The 20,353-nt window shown below is 33.3% G+C and overlaps 1 protein-coding gene across 18 annotated transcripts in view; it reads right to left on the bottom strand.

Annotated features, from left to right (window-relative positions):
• The window catches only part of PDE3B (phosphodiesterase 3B), a 107,937-nt gene that overhangs the window by 20,929 nt on the left and 66,655 nt on the right, over positions 1-20,353 (bottom strand). For 17 of the 18 annotated variants that reach the window (XR_013952284.1, XR_013952285.1, XR_013952286.1 and 14 more), the window contains exons 3-14: positions 19,730-19,978; positions 16,718-16,860; positions 12,616-12,722; positions 10,818-11,028; positions 10,178-10,251; positions 9,568-9,671; positions 8,687-8,821; positions 6,377-6,488; positions 4,544-4,657; positions 3,317-3,516; positions 1,366-1,569; positions 793-954 (exon numbers count right to left, since the gene is read on the bottom strand). Coding sequence is in view for 2 of the 18 variants with exons in the window: in XM_080595794.1 (XP_080451920.1) it covers positions 793-954; positions 1,366-1,569; positions 3,317-3,516; positions 4,544-4,657; positions 6,377-6,488; positions 8,687-8,821; positions 9,568-9,671; positions 10,178-10,251; positions 10,818-11,028; positions 12,616-12,722; positions 16,718-16,860; positions 19,730-19,978 (1,815 nt within the window). In the remaining 16 variants the exon portion in view is untranslated. The remainder of the gene's footprint in view (positions 1-792; positions 955-1,365; positions 1,570-3,316; positions 3,517-4,543; positions 4,658-6,376; positions 6,489-8,686; positions 8,822-9,567; positions 9,672-10,177; positions 10,252-10,817; positions 11,029-12,615; positions 12,723-16,717; positions 16,861-19,729; positions 19,979-20,353) is intronic. The other variant, XM_080595795.1, reaches the window with a different exon arrangement.

The raw sequence follows: 20,353 nt of genomic DNA, 5'->3' as shown, positions 1-20,353 counted from the left end.
AAAGGAATAACAGAATACTAGGTGTAAGCACTTCAGGTACTGAGTGAAAACTTAAATCTCCTAATAGATTTTATAGTTTACTTGTATTTTCCTAGTCTGAAAGATATTTTTAAATCCCTGGTTGTTGTCTTATAAATAGTGAATCCCCCAGGAAATTGACTACAGAAAAATAACAGAGTAGGAATGTTGTAAGATATATTTGGGGGGCCTTATAGAAGTTCTAGATGTAAAAATAGACACCAAATTTTCAGACTGAGTTATTTACAATAGGATTATTTATGAAAGTTCCACTGTAAACATTTATTTACATTTTAATAATGCTAATTACTAATGCATATATTTAATATTTGGTTTTGAATGTTTTAATGTCTTCTGCCTCGGCACTATGGATTCATCGAATATACATTTCCAGTCTTGTGGATTCCATAATATTCTTTGACATGGAAACATTCCTGTTAACTTAACTTCCCAAAGTGGAAGTTATTTTAGTTTATCAGTATCAACCTAAAGGAAGAGGTGGGGAATGAACAAAACTAATACCTGAAAAATGGACAACATTAGTAGGGAATTTTTTTTCAAGCTTCTAAGATGATAGGAAGTAAAAGATTATGTTAGTATGCTAAGCATAAAAATAACTTGTCAGTATTCAGAAAGAGAAGATGGAAATACTTTACCTGAAGATTTAAGACGAGGAATAATATTTAGCTATATATTTTTAATGTAAAGAATTGAGTGTCTGTCTCAAATTAAAAAAAAAAAAAAAAAAAAAAGAAGAATACTTTCCATACCTACCTGTTCATAAAATTCATTAACAATGCCTTCTGTCCATTTCAGATGCAGCTCTCTAACTTTTGCTGGGCCATTAATATCTGCCAGTTTGATGCATATTTGACAGACAAGCAAGCGATCATTTTCGTTGCTCCATTCTATACCATGACTGTTGATATCATTGACCTGTGTTGAGTACATACGTTTTTAAAAATTAAGTTAAAACTATTCATGAACATTATATTTTGAGGCTCTACACAACAGACAGACACTTTAGTTTTTTTTCTTTTTTGTTGTTGTTGTTTTTGGTTTGGTTTTGTTTTACATAGTCAAAGTCACTTTCTATCTTTGAGAAGACTGAACCATGAGATACGATTGAGGTCTCCCATGAGTCCTGTGTGTCACATCCACTAGGCCTACTATGCGATACACAAACTGACATATAACTGTTCTATATATATTTGATTTTTTTGAGTCACTTAAATATAAATAATATAAAACTTCAAATGCAAGTTATTAATACTATCAAATAACAATGCAAACATTAGTATATCATGACCATCATGAGCTTTGTGACAACATTAAAATGTAACTAACCTTGGCATTAAATTCTGCAAGAAAATCAAAATGCTTCTTGAGATCTGTGGCAAGGATTGCTTCAATCACTAAGAAACGAAAACGCTTAAATTCTACATGATCAAGATTTGATAAGAAGTTGTATTCTGGTCGTGATAGGAAGAGATTCCAGGCAGAAGCAGCATGGTGATTTTCTAAGACTGATCTGTCATTGTAGAGAACAGCCTACACAAGAAGAAAATCATAAATGATAGATTTAATATTTAGAATTATAATTAAATATTCTGAAGCTTAAGGGATAGTCGCTAACAGCTTTTTTGTTGTTGTTGTTCTTAATGAAACTATTAAACGATGTTTTCACCTTCTAGCATTGAGGGTTAAAAGTGAAATAGAAGTGGCAGATAAGAGGAAAAAAAGTAGAAAAAAATTTCTTTCTTCAAAAGTCCTTAAAGGTCTCCTAGATCTCCATTCGTCCTTGTAGGCATGCATGCACACACACACACACACACCCCACACTTAAAACAGAGACTTCATATGTTTGGCAATAGGTATGCGGCACACATACTAACACAAAAACAAAACAAAACCCACAGATCTAATTATATGCTGTTAATTCCTCTCAGTTCCAGTACTGTTTTGTTTTTAAAAATCAATTATTAAATTAAAAAATGAAAATAACCCTTAAGCTAATGAAGAACTGTGGTTAATGCAAAATACTGCAAAGATTCACTAGTTTTCAGTATGTTACATTTAATGCTAATGAATACATTTTAACTGCAAATGAATTACACATATTAAACAGTAGTAGATTTTACTCACAAATCCTGTGTTTATACAAAATATCCTAGAATATAACCAATTGAATATAAATTAAGTAGGACCTGAAAATATTTTTATGGAAAAGTGCAAAAAAAATCTTCAATTTTTGAGAAGATGAAGAGATTATTGATAAAATGAATGTGTTTATTTTTGAAAAGTGGAGATGAATGTCTATGTCATTTGTTTTGATTCTTCCTTTCATATTGTTTTCAGTATAAATACATAACTAAACTTTTCTTTTTTTAATCAGAAACCCTTGAAAGCTGACTGAGAAGTTGATTTTTAAAGCCTCCATCTCCTGACAAGTTGTATTAGTTTCTGATTTACTACTGTTATTGTCATTATTATTTCAGTTTCTCCTCTTAAGGTTATTAAGAGATAGAAATCACTATGATACATATTCTTTTTCCCCTGACGGTATTGCACTCATTAGGTAAAAATATTTCACTGTGAAGTTTAGGTATCTTTTATTCAGTGATCTTCCTCCCCACAACACCACCCTTCCCACTCCACTTTTTTTTTTCTTTTTTTTTTTTTTTTTAAAAAAAAAAGCTTTGCTCTCCATTGCCTCTATTATCTTTCTTTTCAACCCTGAAGAGAATCTCCACTTTCCTACTGTCTATTCTAACAACAAAGTTGAATATGAGAGACAAAAGCAAGGATGTTTTGCATATTTCTTCTTAGTTTACTCATCCACCCTTAAAGATAACAATTATTTACCATAATGGACTAATTCAGAGGTTAGGAAATGCAGTTAATTGAACCGCTAGAACTCTCTTTTTTACGGTAATTGCAGAAATTACTGATTACAGAGGACTCCCAAAATGTGATATATCCATGAATTTAGCTGCTTAGACAGGCATAGAACCAGCTTTATGAAATAATCTATTACTATAACCTGCATTGATTTTTGTTGCTTACAGTTTTGTAAACTGAAAAATATTTTTATATATTTGCACAACCAATACACACGAAACACATTGGAATTTATCAGGAAAAACTGTTACACGAGTAAATATGAATTGATTTCCCTGTGCCTTCTATTGGGCAAATGATCCCTAAACAGGCAATAGTAGTGATATAGAAGAAAAGAGATTTTACTATTTTGATTTCAGATAGAGACAAATAATTTTCTGGTTAAAGAATCTCTTACCTGTGGTGCATTTGTAGCTACTAGAAAAGCATTTGTGCGACCAGGATGATCATAATCATGCATGGCAGCTGCTACATATAAAGCCATCAATTCCAAAGCAGGAATGTTTGATGCCAGACACCCATAACTATCATCAGCAACAGAACAGGTTTTTGAAGAAATATAGTTGACTTGAACAGGGCCAACACCACTAGCTTCGTCTATGAAAAAATGAAAATAGAAAAAGAAAATATTTAGAGCTTGATTCATTTATATTTTTAATACATTTTAAATGACTCAGTGTTATTTCAAAATACTAACATAATCTTAATACAGTTATCCTTGCAATTGTGGAGCTGAATAATTGGCAAAGAAGGAATTCTTACATCTTGAAGAAGGAACAAAAAGGGAAAGAAAAAAAAGTCATATTACTGCTTTTACATAAACCAGCAATTTTGAATGACAGTTAAAAAGGCCAGTAAGCAGTAAATTCATGACCACATGGGTTGTCCAAAATGGTATATACAATCTTACAAATATATAGAAAGCTTTCAAGATGTTAAACAGGATGGCAGGACATTCTGGAGTATTTAAGAAGTGTCCCAAAACGGGAAAGCCATATATTCCTGTTCTAAAACCAATTCTTTAGTACTGCATACAGATATTAATATACCTCAGGAATCTTTTTTTCAGACATGATCTCCCATGACAGTTCTGAAAGATAACTATCATTCACACAAATGATAAAAGAGACTTTTGGAAGAGCTGTTACTACTCATAAGCAGGAAGAAAAATTTAGTCTAATGTATTTCAAGTGCTAAACACGTACTGACTGTAGCAGTATGCAGAGGTTTCATTCAGCATAGAAAGCTTAAGTGAAATGGTATTCTTGGCTAACAAGTCAGCTCATCTAATAACTGTTCTAAAATCAACTGTATGATACTTCTGAATTGTTTATACTAATATTTGAATGGTATATACTAATATTGTCATATATCTACTGCCTTATATTAAAATATAAGCAATAATATTTGAGTTACAAGAATATTTTTTTTTCCCCTGAGAATCATGGAATGGCCTGGGTTGGAAAGGATCTTAAAGATCATCTCGTTTCAAACCCCCTACTCTGGGCAGGGTTGCCAACCACTAGAGCAGGCTGCCCAGAGCCGCAGTTTTGCTTAATTTATTGTAGTTTCATTAAAACATTATTACAGCAAATGAATAGAAGTAAACTATGTGGATACATACCCATATCACTCTCCATTATATGCTCATTATGAATTTGCTGAAATCCAGGAATGGGCCGTGTTGTCAGATACCATACTGCATGAAGAACATCCGTGGCGTGTATACGATTGTGATCTGAAAATTATAAAAAAAAAATAAGCAAGTGAGTTACTTCACACCCTTTACTCAGGCTTTGATGTGCAAGTTATTTTTAAAAATGCACATAAAAAAAAATCTTGAAAATAAAGAAAAAGAAAATAGAAACAAAACTATTTGTAATATTTTTCAAATTTCACAGACATAATATATATTTGACTTTTAATTCTCATGAAGATTCAATGTCATTTTCTTATTCTTTCCTTTTCCCTGTGTTGTAAATGTACTGTAACCAGTGTTTCCACACAAAAAAAAAACACTAACGCTTATGTATATTCATACATCGCATAAGATACACTGTGTTTCTTATAAAAAAATAAAATTAAAATTAAAATGTAGTAATACATAAAACATCAAAACAATTATTTATGTCTAACTTACATTAATAACTTGGAGAAACAAGAGCAGAAAAATGAAATTAAGGACAGATAGAAAGAATGGAACTAACTCAATTGAGTGGACTTGTTGACACTGTACTTCTTGTGACATTATTCATATAAAACCAAACCTCTACTTTCTTTTATTAAAACATGAAATTAACTGTTTTTGAGTGTTGTATTTCTGCAGAAATACCTGGGGCAAATCAGTACAGAAAAATCAGTAAAAGGACTGATCAACTAGTTCCAAATTGGTTAAAACCCCAAGGTAGAATTGAGCTTTACTATCTAATATCTAAAGAACTATTTTTGTTATATAATCCATTTGTTTTTCATTAAAATTATATTTCTAATGGGATCTCATAGAATGTTAGTGGTATGCCACAAAAAGGATTAGAGATCTACAGTGAATCACAGACTGACTATAAAACTAAACACACAATTAAAAGATGTGTTATGTGAAAACCTGGAAGTATTTGTTGTGCCACTCTTGGATTTTGTAAAGCCAGAGAAGACCTGGGATATGGTAAGAATAGGGAACAAGGATTTACAAAGGGAAATTAGAACCAATTTTGTGTATAATAAGGGACTTTAAAGTAACCCAACAGACCTTCAAAATACAAGAAAATGCATTGAATGTGATTAAACAACAGTTCCATCTATCCACCACAAAGGAACCACAAAAAATATCTAATGAACCAAATATAAGAGAAACTTCAATGAAATATAAAGGAAAAAAAAAAAACTTTTAAACTGGTAGTAGACAGTATATCACAATGCTTTTAAGAAATAAGTGAGGTAAAAATCATACATTCTCTAGGCATACTTCATCCGACCTGAGAGTCAGGAAAGGATTAAGTGACCTTTTAAATCAGTGATGGTGAGCTACTAGCATTGATACCATTCTGACACCTACGGGCATCTGGGTTGGCACAAACACTTGTGACATGATTTTATTTTATTTTTAAATTTGGTAACACTAAACAGACAGAAGAATGATTGCTGTCAAAGTTCTTTATTTTCTCATAGCTCTACTACAGGACTAATCCAATTTTCTGCTAAATCAACAGATGTTCTCCTATTGATTTCAGTATGTTGGATTCAGTTACTCATTCAAATAATTTAAGATTATATTCAGCCTATACATTAAAAAATTCCATTTTGGAATCTTTTTCTGGTGCAGTAAATTAAATAAGTTCTAAATTCTGACAAATATAATAATTAACATTTTTTCTATTCCTCCATATTAAATATTAATACAGACCTCAAAGAGATATGCTAACATATAAGAAAAAAGCACACACAATTATATATTACTCACAGGGAATATCTCTGTAGCCATTTTCGAGCGCACAGAAGTAATTCATGAATTCTTGAACTGGGATTTTGAAAATCTCAAACAAACCAGTGTCTTGAAACAAAGTATAAGTTACCTAAACACACATTAAAATGCATTTTAGTCTGAAAGATAACACAATACCTAAGCATATTCTGTTTTTGCAACTTAAAAAATGTTCTTGCTTTTAAAATTTTGCTTGCCGATAGGGCTGGAAATTATTGATATGCCATTAAAGTTTACCTGAAAGCTAATGTAATACAGTTATATGTTTAATCATTTTAACACCAAAAATACGCACTTTTATATTCCTCTCAAATACAGGATAATTAAACCTTTTTTCTCTACTGATAAATTATATTTATAACTGATTATTTTAATAACATTCTCTAAAATTTTTTGTAATACATTAGGGAACTCATGCTTTGTTCCATTAGTAACCTAAAAAAGAAGAAATCTATATTCTTACTTATTACTCTAAAATTCAGATTACCTAACTATAGTAGCAGATCCATTAATAGGGAGGAGGGGGAAGAAGAAGAGAGTCACCCCACACTTGTATTTATTTTTAGAGAACTTAAATTCAATTCTTTCTAACCACTGTGAAATATCTTGGGTATTTTTAAAACAATCTGTCTGGTAAACCAAAAACTATTTCAGAATATTTTTTAAATGTACATGACACGTACACACGTAAATACTGTGCAAATACATTAAGCTGTACAAGTACAACAGAGTGACTATAAAGACCGAAAACCAGTTAAGGCCACAAATATTGAGAAAACTTTTTAAAACAAGACACTACACCTCTTTTGCCACCTCCTTCCCAGACACTTGAGAGAGAAAAATCTCTGAAGTGTGGGAGGTGCTCAAAGAAACATCAGAACAAAATGAGGGGACATCCCTCCTTCCAGCTGTCCCAACCATCCCCCTTACACATACTCAACCTGAGAACCTTACAACCGATAATGGTAAAATACAGTTTTTATTTGGCTTTTAACCAAAGTATATATTGGATGCTTACAGCACAACTGACAAAAGGACTGGGGGAAGAGGAGGAGGAAGACAAGTAATACACATATATACAGAAGAACTGTTCCAGAACTTGTGGCAGAGTTAAGCAAAAACCTGCACACTTAAGTACTTACAGGTTTAAACACCAGATTGCACACAAATGAAACACAAGCTAATACAGATCCCAGAGTACTAGTATACAACCGTAAAAATACCACTCAAAAGTGGATTGTAGCATTCTGGACTGCACATTAACAGCAGTCAATAACTGAGGTGACAAAAGACCTGTCAACATTTGATTAAAAAAAAAAAAAAAGGAAAAGAAAACCAACTGAAGACTTAAAACAATAGCCAGAATATTTGTAGATAATAAAAGAAAAGACAGTGCCTAATGACAAAAATGAAGTTTTCCTCATTGTCTTTTCCATGCCTTCAGTATAGATGCAGATCTATTTTTCCACCTGCACATGAGTCCTTTAAACCATTTTCCTTCCCTCCAAGTACTTGTTCATAACACTACCCTCGAACCAAAAGAAACATACATTCTACCTCAACATACAAAACTAAAATACTAGCAAGAAAAAAACTTTTCATCTTTGTATTAGAACCAAATCCAGCTCATACTATAGCCCCATGATTTCTAAATCCAGAATAAAGAAACAGAAGTTTACAGATGACACTGATGAATAGGAGAGGCTGAGGAAGACCAAACAGGTTCATTCTTTTGCACCTGCCATTAGATTGGCTTCAGCACAACATGAAACTGCACAAAAGAGCTTAGTAGTAAGTCAGAAAGAGATAAAAGGGATACTACATGCAGAAAGCAGCATGGAAAAAAAATCCCATTGTTTGTAGGATCAAGAGGCAAAAGACTGCCTAAAAGATCACTTCTCTTCCCCCACAGGTGTAGCTCTGGCAGAATTATTTTACTGAAATAAAGAAAAAAGAAATGGTTGACAAACAAGGTAGCAATTCTGAAAGCAGGAGACATTTTTTTTTAATAGGAAATGGCACATTACTACAAAACCCATTCCAGTAAGCATGAATCTAACCTATTTTACATTGAAAATAAAATTCAGAAAATTCGGAGCAAGTTGTAAATAAATAAATCACTTATGGTTTACTATGAGATGGAGTACATGAAAAAATATAATTTCCACTTTTCAAGTTAGTGTTCAAATTTATGTTGACTGCAAAACTTTACAATAGTTTAAATGAAATATAAAAGCTTGGCCGTTTTATACGCCCTCCCTCTCCCTCATATTATAAAATACAACAAACCTGGCTAAGGATCCTTCCAGACTGGTCTCCCATTTCTTGTACAAGGTCAAAAATTTGGAAGTTCCAATTGTTCATTTTCTCCATTAGTGAGTCATGTTCTATTAACATTGTTTCTAATGTAGGATTCTGCTCCACCTGTATGAGAGTAAGACACTTAATCATCTCTAAAATAAGAATGAAAACTAATTTGTCAGCTGTATTGACAAGAAAACATCAAAATGATAAAACCTTATTGAACTTATTGAATGGTGCTGTAACTGTGGCTATGAGAAAAATCATAAATGAACAGCACAAATAGCTCAGTTAATTGCTTGACTTTTCATATTTGGGGGCAGCTTTCTGAGATGGTACCATTATTATTCTTAAAGCAAGCTGAGTTAATAAAACAAAGCAAAAATATGCATAAGCTAACATTTACTGAGCTTTGACAATTCCTTAGCTGAATCAAATTTGAAAAATTGATGTATAGACCCAAAATGGTAGAAAGGTGTATTCAACGACTTGTCTTCTTGCACTACCAATATACGGCATTGTGTGAACAGTGTCTTTATAGTTTCACTGAAATTGATGTATCTTTGATAAACTTCAAGTAGAAAATACAAGTCAATCAGTATTTGAACATACTACCTACATTAAATCCACACAAATTAATTTTGGTCAACAATAATTAGTGTAAGTCATCATCTTGTTATTTGCTAGTGAAATTTTTGTGAGGTAGAAATACCCTATTATTAACTGTAAATTTGAATTCCAGTGATGCACCATTTCCCTTCAGTCACTATAGATATTAGCAATAACAAAACCTCTTTACTACACGTTACAAATGATAAATATTTTACTGATACAAGTTACTGCAAGTTCTTTTGCAATTACATGCTTACAAGTGGACTATTTTGTGTTTCAGTGATTATTTCCTTCTTTTCATCTTTTGTCTTCTCTGTATGGTAGAAAGATTCTTTTGGAACACTAGTGCTTCCAGCTTCACCTTAAAGAAAATAAACAGATAAATACTATATCAATCATTTATTTGTAAAATATTAATGACTAATAATTCTTGTACTTATCATACAGATTTCTTCATAGAAAGATAAATAATAGCTTGTTGCTAAACCACTTATTTAAGAATTTAACAACAAAGTGTTAGGGGATAAAATCTATTAGACAAAATGTATTTGAAGATTTAGAAAAAGTAGAAGCATGACTTTTTACTTGTACAAATTGGTGCAGTGTTTAGTTTAGTTGAGATAGTACAGAAATTTTTGACATACTGAGTAGAGGTCTATAAAGCTATGACTGGAAGCCTATTATATAATCCTTATTCTGAAGCAGTTAATATTTTAGATTATCCCAGTTATCCCAAGCGGCAAGTTGAAATAAAATATATGCATATAAATTATTTAAAGTATAGTGAAATTTCATGTAGAAATATAAAAATATTAATTTAACTGGCTTTTAAGAAAACACAAATATTTGTCTATTTTGAAGTCCCACCTGATTTTTTGTCTTTATATTCTGCAAATTCTTGTTCTGGTGTTGGAACAGCCTTGAGTATGTGACATCCACAGCTTACAGAATACATGAAAAATATTTAAAACATTCAGTAATTTTCTTCTTTTGCTATTGCTGTGTTGTATTGAAAAAAATCTGCAAATTACTTTTCCTAAAAAGATATGCTTTTCAAGGTTCCTCCACCAAGTGACCTTAGTATTTTCTTCTAAATTAGGCACATACAGATTTAGCCTGTACTTAGAAAATAATCAGCCATCACCTCCCCTGGACTCATTTCCATGAATTAACAACGTAGAGATAATTATTTAGAAAGTGTTCAGACATAAAGAATTAAATTCCCAGGTTGGAAGTCATCCTTCTCTAAAATATGTAAAATATTATTGCTCTACAATAGCTACTGCATTTCCTACCAAGGTTGAAATGTTTCAATTCATTAGTACACAACTCAATGATACAGCATCGTTTAGTTCCCTGGATAACATACATACAAATTATTATGAGATGATATGCCTTTTTTTTTTCAATATTAACAAATAATAGGCCTTGTTATTGTTTTCAATGAAAATATCAATAGTATGTTCAACACACACGAAGTTACTAAAAATGTAACAGCTTACAGTACCTGCTACACACATGACCTATAGGTGTTTTAACTTGCTGCTGAAAATCTGATGAACTAAATGTGTACGCTGGAGGCTTATAAATATTAATGCTTGGTTTTGTAAGAAAATCAGCAGTATCAGGAAATTCTACAGGTGACCAGCTGCTGAGGGTCCCACTGGAGACAGATCCATGACTAGGTGAACCCACAGGACTCAGGCCAGGAGAAGCACCTTCCAAAACAAATATAACATTGGGTTCAGACTATAATAATAGTCTTATTGTTTAGAAAGACTGAAATTAAACAACAATAATCTTTATAAACTGTAAAGAATGTGGAAGTTTTCAAAATGCAGTGTACTGTTCACACTGTTAAATACATATAGATCAGCAAGATTTATTCCTAGTTTTGAGATCTACAAATATACAGCACAGTCTAGGCAATATATCTGAAGGAGCAGACTATGTAATGCATAACATCTGGCTTTCAAAGGTTTCATTTTGTTTTTAGCTTTGGAAAACTTTAATTGGTTGCTGAAACTTTCTATATTCCTTTCTGACTCAGGATCGCATTTTTCCAGAACAAATGACCAAAAACAATTCAGTACTGATAACTGACCTAGTGCAAACTGTTTTAGCTCATTGTTTTGTAACGAAGGAAAAATAGACTTAAGGACATTTTTAAAAACAAAGGAAAAAAAAACTGTAATCATATTTTTGAAGCAAGGGATTAAAGTTGGCAGATACTGGCCATTTTGACAGTGATGTGTCATTTTGTTAGTGGTATGGCACTCTGTCCAAATCTGCCTATAAGTCATTAAAAACAAATTAACAAAAACAACTAAAGTTCGTTGTAATTAAATATTTGCAAACAAACAAACAAAAAACCAACTTAATCTTTAGATCCATGAAATTCACCATTCCTGTTCGAACACGAAGCTAGGTTTTACTTCAGGAAATCTACAAAAGAAAATTGGTAAAACTGCACTTTGACTACTATGTGCCTGACAATTTACCACAAAATTTAGTGTTAAGCCAAATATCAGTTCTTTCCTCTGCAAAAATACACAAAATATAGGTCTATGAGTGCAAAAGGTAAGTTATAACCATTGTAAACATACTTTCATCAAAAACAATAAAGTGCTCTTTGTCAATGGCTCAAAGAGCAAAATCATGAAGTATTCTTTGGATACTCCATGGATGAATTAGTTATTGTCCTGCAAGCTGTGAAGCAAAAACTCCATCATATTTTTTGTGATTGGTAGTGCATGACAACAAATTACTAAGAGAACATACAGTAGGCATTAACTGCCCTTAAAAAAGGAATCCATACATTATCCGCTTCAAACAGTATCACAGGCTGCACTGAATTGACTCACAAACCTCAAGAACAGTAAGTAATTACATTTTGTTACTGTAAAATATATATATTTTTGAAAGCCACAGAGCATAAATAACATTGTTCCATTACAAAAAGCAGCACTACTAAAAAAAAAAGAAAAAGGTCCTTATTAAGGTATGTGAACTTAGCAATTTTCAACAATTACCAACCATATAACAACTTGCAGATAACATTGCATTAGGTGACTAGTGAGATTTTTACAAAGTTATGTTAACCGTAATTTTGAATTTCTTAGAAGCAAATTAAAAATGTATAGATACTAAGTGTGTGTGTATATATATATATATAGAATATATATAACATGTTGGTATTATATGGATACTACATTTGCATTAAATAAATAAATAAATAAAATTGTAATGCATGATGTACTGCCTTGACATCCTGCCACTAGGCTATACAAATCGCGCAATCTTACTTGTTCGTCTGGAACTTATATGATGAGCCAATGTTATTGAAGATGACCTTTGTTTTGGTATTGTCAGCAGGGTTGCACCAAATGACCCATTTGAATGAGTTCCTTGGCTGAAAAACAAGCAAACAAAAAATTTTATTCTTCCCTACCTTTGTATCCCATCAATAAATTTTATTTTATCAAATAAAATGCTTGTAAAACAGCTAGACTAAGTTCCACTACCATTCAAGAAAAAGAGAGTACTAGAAAGAAACAAAAGGCAAGATCAGCTAGACAATATGTTGATTATATAGAATAAAAAAAAAAAACCAACAACTAGGTACTAGGTAAAAGCCACAGCAAACATTATATGGTCCTAAAATAATATGTATAACCAGACTAGTTGTCATAGAACTTCTTGTCTAAAATTTTATTTACTTTTCTTTAATATTGTCTAGAAGGGGTCCAATATTCTTCTGAATAATCATATTCATCAGCTAGACCTTTCCACAGAACACCATTCAATTCTTTCATGACCATTTACATTTTAAGAAATGCTATGAATAGACAAATTTTCAAGATTATAAAGTAACTGGAATTTGCTCAATTATTCTGTCTTGCATGACTGCCTAATATACCATTGCTAAGTATTACACAATAATGCATATATTTATTCTTTTGGGATAATATCAGATACTCTAGTGCATGTTTTAACATAGCAGACTATTTTCTAATAGCTCTGAAAGCATTTAAAATATTGTTCAGAGAAGATATGGATGCCCCATCCCTGGAGGTGTTCAAGGCCAGGCTGGATGGGGCTTTGGGCAACCTGGTCTGGTGGGAGGTGTCCCTGCCCGTGGCAGGGGGTTGGAACTGGATGGGCTTTAAGGTCCTTTCCAACCCAAACCATTCTGTGATTAGGTACATTGCAAATATCATGACAGCCTTATGAAGCTACAGCCTGCTTTTCAAATCAGATCCACATTTTTAATTAATCATAAATTATCTTAAAAATAAAGTTGTTTTGACTGTTATATTTTACTTCAGCAGCTACATTGTCAAACTCGACTGTTAAATTATGCCATCTGCTGTCGTAGGCATGACATTGCACTCCAAAATTCCCATTATATATTTCTGTTAGATAATAAAAACATGATATGCAATTAAAAGCAACCATATACATGTAATCTAAAGTGAGAATACTTGTAAAACTAATTATTTCATTTCAGTGTGGGAAAACAGTATCTACTCAAACAGCTTTAATCTTTTTTTTTTAAATCAGATTTCAAACAAAAGTCAAACAAAAAAAATAGAAAAAAATTAGTTAAAAAATAAGGACAGATTTATTATCTTGAAGTCTGATGCTGACTTGTTAGACAAATTTTTAAAAAAATGTTCAGGTTGACAATTTGGGCAGAGTTAATTTTTTGCTATTTGAATGCTGTTCAGCTTTCATAATTTACATGCACTCTTCTAAAGCATATAAAAATGTTGCATTAGTATTTAGTATATGAAGACTATATATTAATCAAGGTCCATTCACCTCAAACTAGCATTTGACTGACAAACCTAATCAAGAGCCTGTATGCAAATACAAGAGCGGCACTCAAGAGATGTTTTTGAACAGTCTCGGAAGACAAAAAAAAAAAAAAAAGATTCTGCAACATTAAATCGGATTTTATAACAATATTAATTTATAGTACCACTGTGTAATGTCATGTCTTTCTCAACTCAGAATTCAGCTGAAAGTAGTCACTGTATGTAGAAATCTTTTGATTGCTGATAAGCTTTGCTCATAGTAAACAGTTTCCTGGTTCACTCTCCCTTTCTACTATTAGCCTGCCCATCTTTGCTTCTTTTCTAAGAGTCATTGGGACCCTTATAGGGGTGACTTACCTCCGTAAGGCTGAAAAAGTTATGCCTTTTCTTTTGCCAAGTTATTTTGCTGACAATTTAAGGAGCTAACTTAAAGAGCCAGAGCCAATGGGACAAAGAGACAGGATTGTGCTCTAGGAACGCAGGACTGCCTCTCTTGTCTATTTCCAGTCTATTTAACTGAGTAGATTTTTTCAAACACTGATGACCAGATCATCATGAACTTATAAACTTTACCTACTGCCATAACTGAGCAGTGAGCATTTGTGATGTGCTTTCATATTGCACCTGATTTGATACAAAAATAATGGAATTATTGCCTATGGATGAGGAGTAGAAAAGGTATAGTAATTAGTTAAATTTCCATTAATGTCAAATTCATACAGACTAAATATATATATATATATATATATATATATAAAAATAATATATTAAAAACATAAATATATATCTTGCTGTCGACCTGACAGTGACAGGAATGGAAAGTTATCCATGACAATTTTCAAGTATTTTTCAAATATATTTGAAAATTTGAAAAATTTTTCAAATATATCTTCAAGTATATTTTTTTTAACCAAACTTAAGTTTTAGTTCATTATCCTGGTTCCAGTTAGGACAGAGTTAATTTTTCCTCCTAGTAGCTGGTAGGGTGCTATGTTTTGGATTAGGATGAGAAGAGCGCTGATAACATGCTGATGTTTTAATTGTTGCAGAGCAGTGCTTACACCAGGCCAAGGACTTTTTGGCTTCTCGCTCTGTCCTGCCAGCGAGCAGGCTGGGGGTGCAGCAGGAGCTGGGAGGGGACAGACCCAGGACAGCTGACCCAAACTGGCCAAAGGGGTATTCCATACCATCTGGCGTCATGCTAAACAATATATAGGGGTGGCTGGCCGGGGTGGGGGGGCCGGCTGCTCGGGAATAGGCTGGGCATCGGTCAGCGGGTGGTGAGCAATTGCACTGTGCATCACTTGTTTTCTTACACATTATTATTATTAATACTATTATCATTATCACTATTATTATTATTATTGTTATTATTATATTCCTTATATTCCTTATATTCCTGTCTTAATAAACTGTCTTTATCTCAACTCACCGGCTTCACTTTCCCGTTTCTCTCCCCCATCCCAGAGAGGGAGGGGGGAGGGTGAGCGAACGGCTGTGTGGTGTTTAGCTGCCAGCCGGGTTAAACCACAACATTCAGAAAAACATAAAGCATGTATTTTTTTTTCAAGGGAGAAGTAAAAGCTACTGACAAGTGCCAAATTGTTTAAATGGCTCACTGTAAAGTGAAATATTATCTTGATTAATAAATTACTGGACATGTGTATATAAATATTCATCCACTACCAGTGATCGCCAAATACACCTCACATTCTTTTTAAAAGGCATCTATTTACTTACCTTACAATCTCTATATAAACCATTAATCTTAAAAGGTAGAGTTATGCAAAAAGCTTTTTTAAATTAATTTAAGCTGCATCACAATTTCAAATTTCTGTTGCACTTTTCTCACAAGATATCAAGTAAAACCACACATTTAAATTATGCAAGAAGTTTCACTTCGATACGCAACACTAAACAAAAAGAAAAAATGTATATTAATTTTATTCCTAATTCAAAACACAAAGTTAATTTTAGAAATAAAAGCTTTTTTTCAGTGTGTGTGTCACGCTGACTGACAAGAAGAGACAGGCATACTTTCTTACTATGCTTTAATGCATGCTTGATAACTGTATGAATAAGAAATGTTGCAATACACACAGCAGTGGCTACCAAATACAAGAAGGTTATGTAATCCTTTTAATTAGAAATACAGTTTTTGGATATGTGGAAGTTGGAAAGTGATACCTATTTTAAATAAAAAGGAAGAAGATAAAGTCAGTAATGATTTAGAGTTTACACAATTGCAAAAGAAATTTTTTTGGACTTGGTTTTCATTTCCTACTAAAACTGATATGCAGTCCCACTCAGTGCAACAGGGCACACCATTCAACCTCAGAACAACCTGATTTCTAGTTGGGACCAGAGTTACAAAAGTATAGTATATTACTAACTTGAAATGTTTTCCAATTTATGCTGTCAGAATTGGGAGACTTAATTCAACTACAAGAATAAATACTAAATTTACATTTAAATACTACAATTTATATTAAATACTTCCCCTGACAAGTGCCAACATTACAGATAATTGATATTTTTGAAGAACAACATTTATTATTCTACCCCTAAAACCTGGTTAGGTGCTTACCTTGATGTGTTATATTCCTGATGAGATCTCTTACTGTTACTCCGTTCCCATCTAGAAGGTTGCGATTCTATAGGTGGAATGCCAGAAACTCCTGAAGCTCGTCTCAGCTGTGGTGTTGGTAGGCTATTCCTGCTATTTAATCCCTATTGAATAATTTAATTATGGTTAAAATTTACATAATTGAAATTAAACAAAAAAACTTTATTTATACTTTCTGAAGATAGGATGTGACACTTTATTGTTAATCATTTATAGTGAAACAGGAAGCAAGGTATCTCATATTCACTCTTACTGATTAAGAAAATCAAAAAATCAAAATCAAAAAATTTAAAATTATTTTGCTCATTGCAAATAATTTTGTTTTCTTTTCCCAAATTAAAATATGTAAAGGTACTTGTACTTTGAAATCCACATGGTCCAATAATTACTCTTCACGTGCTTTTAAAAATGGAGGTCATCTAGAGATGGTCAATTGATGTAGGATTATGGATAATCTTTCTACCCATTTCAGTTGTATGGCTACACAACCAGCTCTCCAGCATCCAGGATAGCCTGAGATGGCAATAGCTCAGATACTAAAAATTGACAATGTTTGTATTGTGGGCCATATGGAAAGGACAATGCATGTACTGTGGAACATATTGAAGGGGCAATGCACAATACACAGGGTCAGCTGTGTATCATCAGGCTGTGTAACATCAGGGCTCCCTCTCTGTTTGCATACTGGCATCACAGCTCCAAGGAGGCTTCCCAGACACCTCTCCATTCCCAGCCTTGAAGCTATGTTAGTTTAGACACGCTGCAGCCCAAACACATGGAATCACCATTGTACTTGGACACAAAGCCCTCTGTTGCAGGACAACAGCACTCAAAATGGTTCTGGTACGGAAATAACTCAGGACTTCCTAGCTGTGCCTTACAGAACTACACCCAAAAATGTATAGCCATGTTTAAATATTAACTAAGAGAAGCTAAGTAACAGAAATAAGATCACTGAACTGAAACTGCAAAGCTAGCTCTGGCGTATCTGCCTTCATTGGGCAGAAAACCTATGCATTGCATTCTAATAAAATTTAAGAAATCTTACTGCATTCAGTCCACAATCCACATGTGAACTTGCCCCTAAACTTGGTCACACAATGAGCGGTGAGGAGGTGGGGGTGTTCCACATAATTCAGCTACATGGAACTAGACCTCACAAAGGAGAGGGGAAAAAAAAAAAAAAAAAAAAGGATGCCAGGAAAAAGTATGTAAAGCAAAAAACACAAAGGGATACTTGCAATATTGAATAAGGTCTGCAGGGTCATGTATGAGGACAGGTGACCCTTGGATACAAGCTCTTCAGAAGGTTTGCAGAAATACTGAATTTGCAATTTAAGCTTCATCAGTTGATCAAAGATCATACTTAACTCACTACTATATACTTCAAAAAAAATGAAGCTGTTGACACACACGACTAGTTTCTCACCCTGAAAAATCAGACTGCTTTGAGTCTTTGATATGAGATGCACCTTGACCCTGTTTGCTTTGCTGCAAAAAGCAGTAGGCAGAGCCAGAAAGGTGGAACTGGACAGAATAAGGACCACCATATCCCACAGAAACCTGCAGTAGTCCTTAACCAGTCAGCTCTACTACAAGGAGAACCAGAGGAGCATATTCTGCTAACCTACCTAAACCAGTTACAGCAAAATCTTCAGACAGGGAGCAACAGGAGTCAACTAAGCCATGCACTCTTGAAGAGCGATTTGCTAGGCAGAAATAGCGTAAGCAAACAAAATCAAAATGTATATCTGAAATCTGTCAAATATGAAGTTGTATGCAGTAAGCAGCTTGGTTGGCAGCGACGGCACACTGCATATATGAATTGTCTAACAAAGATAGAATGGACTGATGTCTTAAGACAATCTCCAGAAAAGTAGAGGAAACAGTTGTAATTGTAAAGCAAACTCAAAAATTCCTCTACCCTGGGCATTTAGCCCAGGGAAAGCAGGCAAATTGTTTGAGCCCAGCCTTTGGTTATAACGCAACATTGAGCACTATGTGCTCTCAGGCTTAGAATGGACTTCTGTGTCAGTGGACCATATCAATCCAACCTGTGTGCTCTCTTGCAACACGAGGAGCACAGCTGAAAATCCCCAACAGCGAAAGAGAAAAGTCCACTCCCTGAAACAAGCACGTGTGTTAGCACAATATTGAAATAAGTCCCCAATACCTGCACTGAATCTGGCTCATGAAGCAGTTTATCTGACCCTGAAATACTAAGCCAACAAGCTGAGCAGTTTGGGGCAACCTGCCCACTGCCTGGAAGTAGAAGCACCTGCAGCGCAGGGACTTCCTGCACCAGCCTCTGCAATAACCAGTTTCGAGCTGTCAGCACCATGCAACTCTAGAATTATTAGCTCTGGTGCACCACAGCTGAGTTTGTATATTTGAATGTTTTTCCACCGTGTTCCTTAATGTGTCGTATAATAAATAGATTTACACACTCGCCCCACAATGTGATGTGCTCCGTAGGAAGAAGTGAATGTTTTACATAGCTGATTTACTTCTGTTTGATGGTTAATTTGATGTTTACAAAAAATGAATTTATTTTGAAAAAAAATGTAATTGGTTAGTCAACATATCTAACAATTGTTAGAGCAAGAATGCAAGAGAAATAAGAACAGCCCTGTTTAACCCATATAAGAAGAAAATATGAAAATATTGTGTTCTAACAATATTTGCTTTTTTTTTTTTAAACCCTGTGTTTATTTTGAGAAAGTGTGTTCAGAATGCAGACAGGTGCTTTTTACCTGTCTACCCATCAATCATTTGAATTTGCACCTTGGTATACATCTGCATTTCAGAAAACGAATTTTCACATCTTCTTTCTTTTGACTTTAAGCATAGTGCAGGTACTCAGCAATGAAACTGCTATAAATACAGAAGCATTGTTTCCAGATGATTTTTTCTTTTTTTTTTTTTTTTTTAAATTGCAACACATATATATAGTGACAATTAAAGTCATTTGACCTTGAACAGCTTTCGGTCTCCTTTTTCAGCAGGATCTTCTACTTCAGGACATGGGAAGAAACCAGGAAATGGTGTGAATGGATTGGCCTTTGGCCTGCATGTGGCTGAGAATGCACCAATCAAACTATTAATGCTTCGAAGGGAAGAAATCACTTGCGGTGGAAGGGATGGGTCAGTCAGGAGGTCTGTTAGCATGCTCCGAGCCTCATTTAGTACTGAAAGATCAACTCCATTTCCACTGCCAACATTCTAAAACAGATGGAATTGTTGCAAACTATCAACATGACAAATAGTTTCACTTCGTTTTAAGTTTTAAATAAGCATCTTATCCAATTACAAGTTAAAAAATAAAGAAAATAATTTTCTTTTACAGAAAAACAATAGACAATACCTCAAAAATTTTTTGCAAATATTTCTCATGCAATAAGATAAATATTTCAGAATTCAAAGCTAGCTACCAGTTTATTTTTCTCTTTTTAAAATAAAGAACCTGTCTCAATTATTCTTCTCTCATTTTTTTTATTATTTTTTCTTAGAATTAAATTTAGTATTCCATATTAAGTATTCCAATACCAACAGAAAATTTGGTGGAAAAAAATTTAAAAGACCTTCACAGAGGTACCA

The sequence above is a fragment of the Anser brachyrhynchus genome (assembly GCF_964034855.1).
Source record: "Anser brachyrhynchus genome assembly, chromosome: 5".
Lineage (NCBI taxonomy): Eukaryota > Metazoa > Chordata > Aves > Anseriformes > Anatidae > Anser > Anser brachyrhynchus.
The sequence above is the reverse complement of the archived record's forward strand: the minus strand, read 5'-3'. Positions and strand labels throughout refer to the sequence as shown.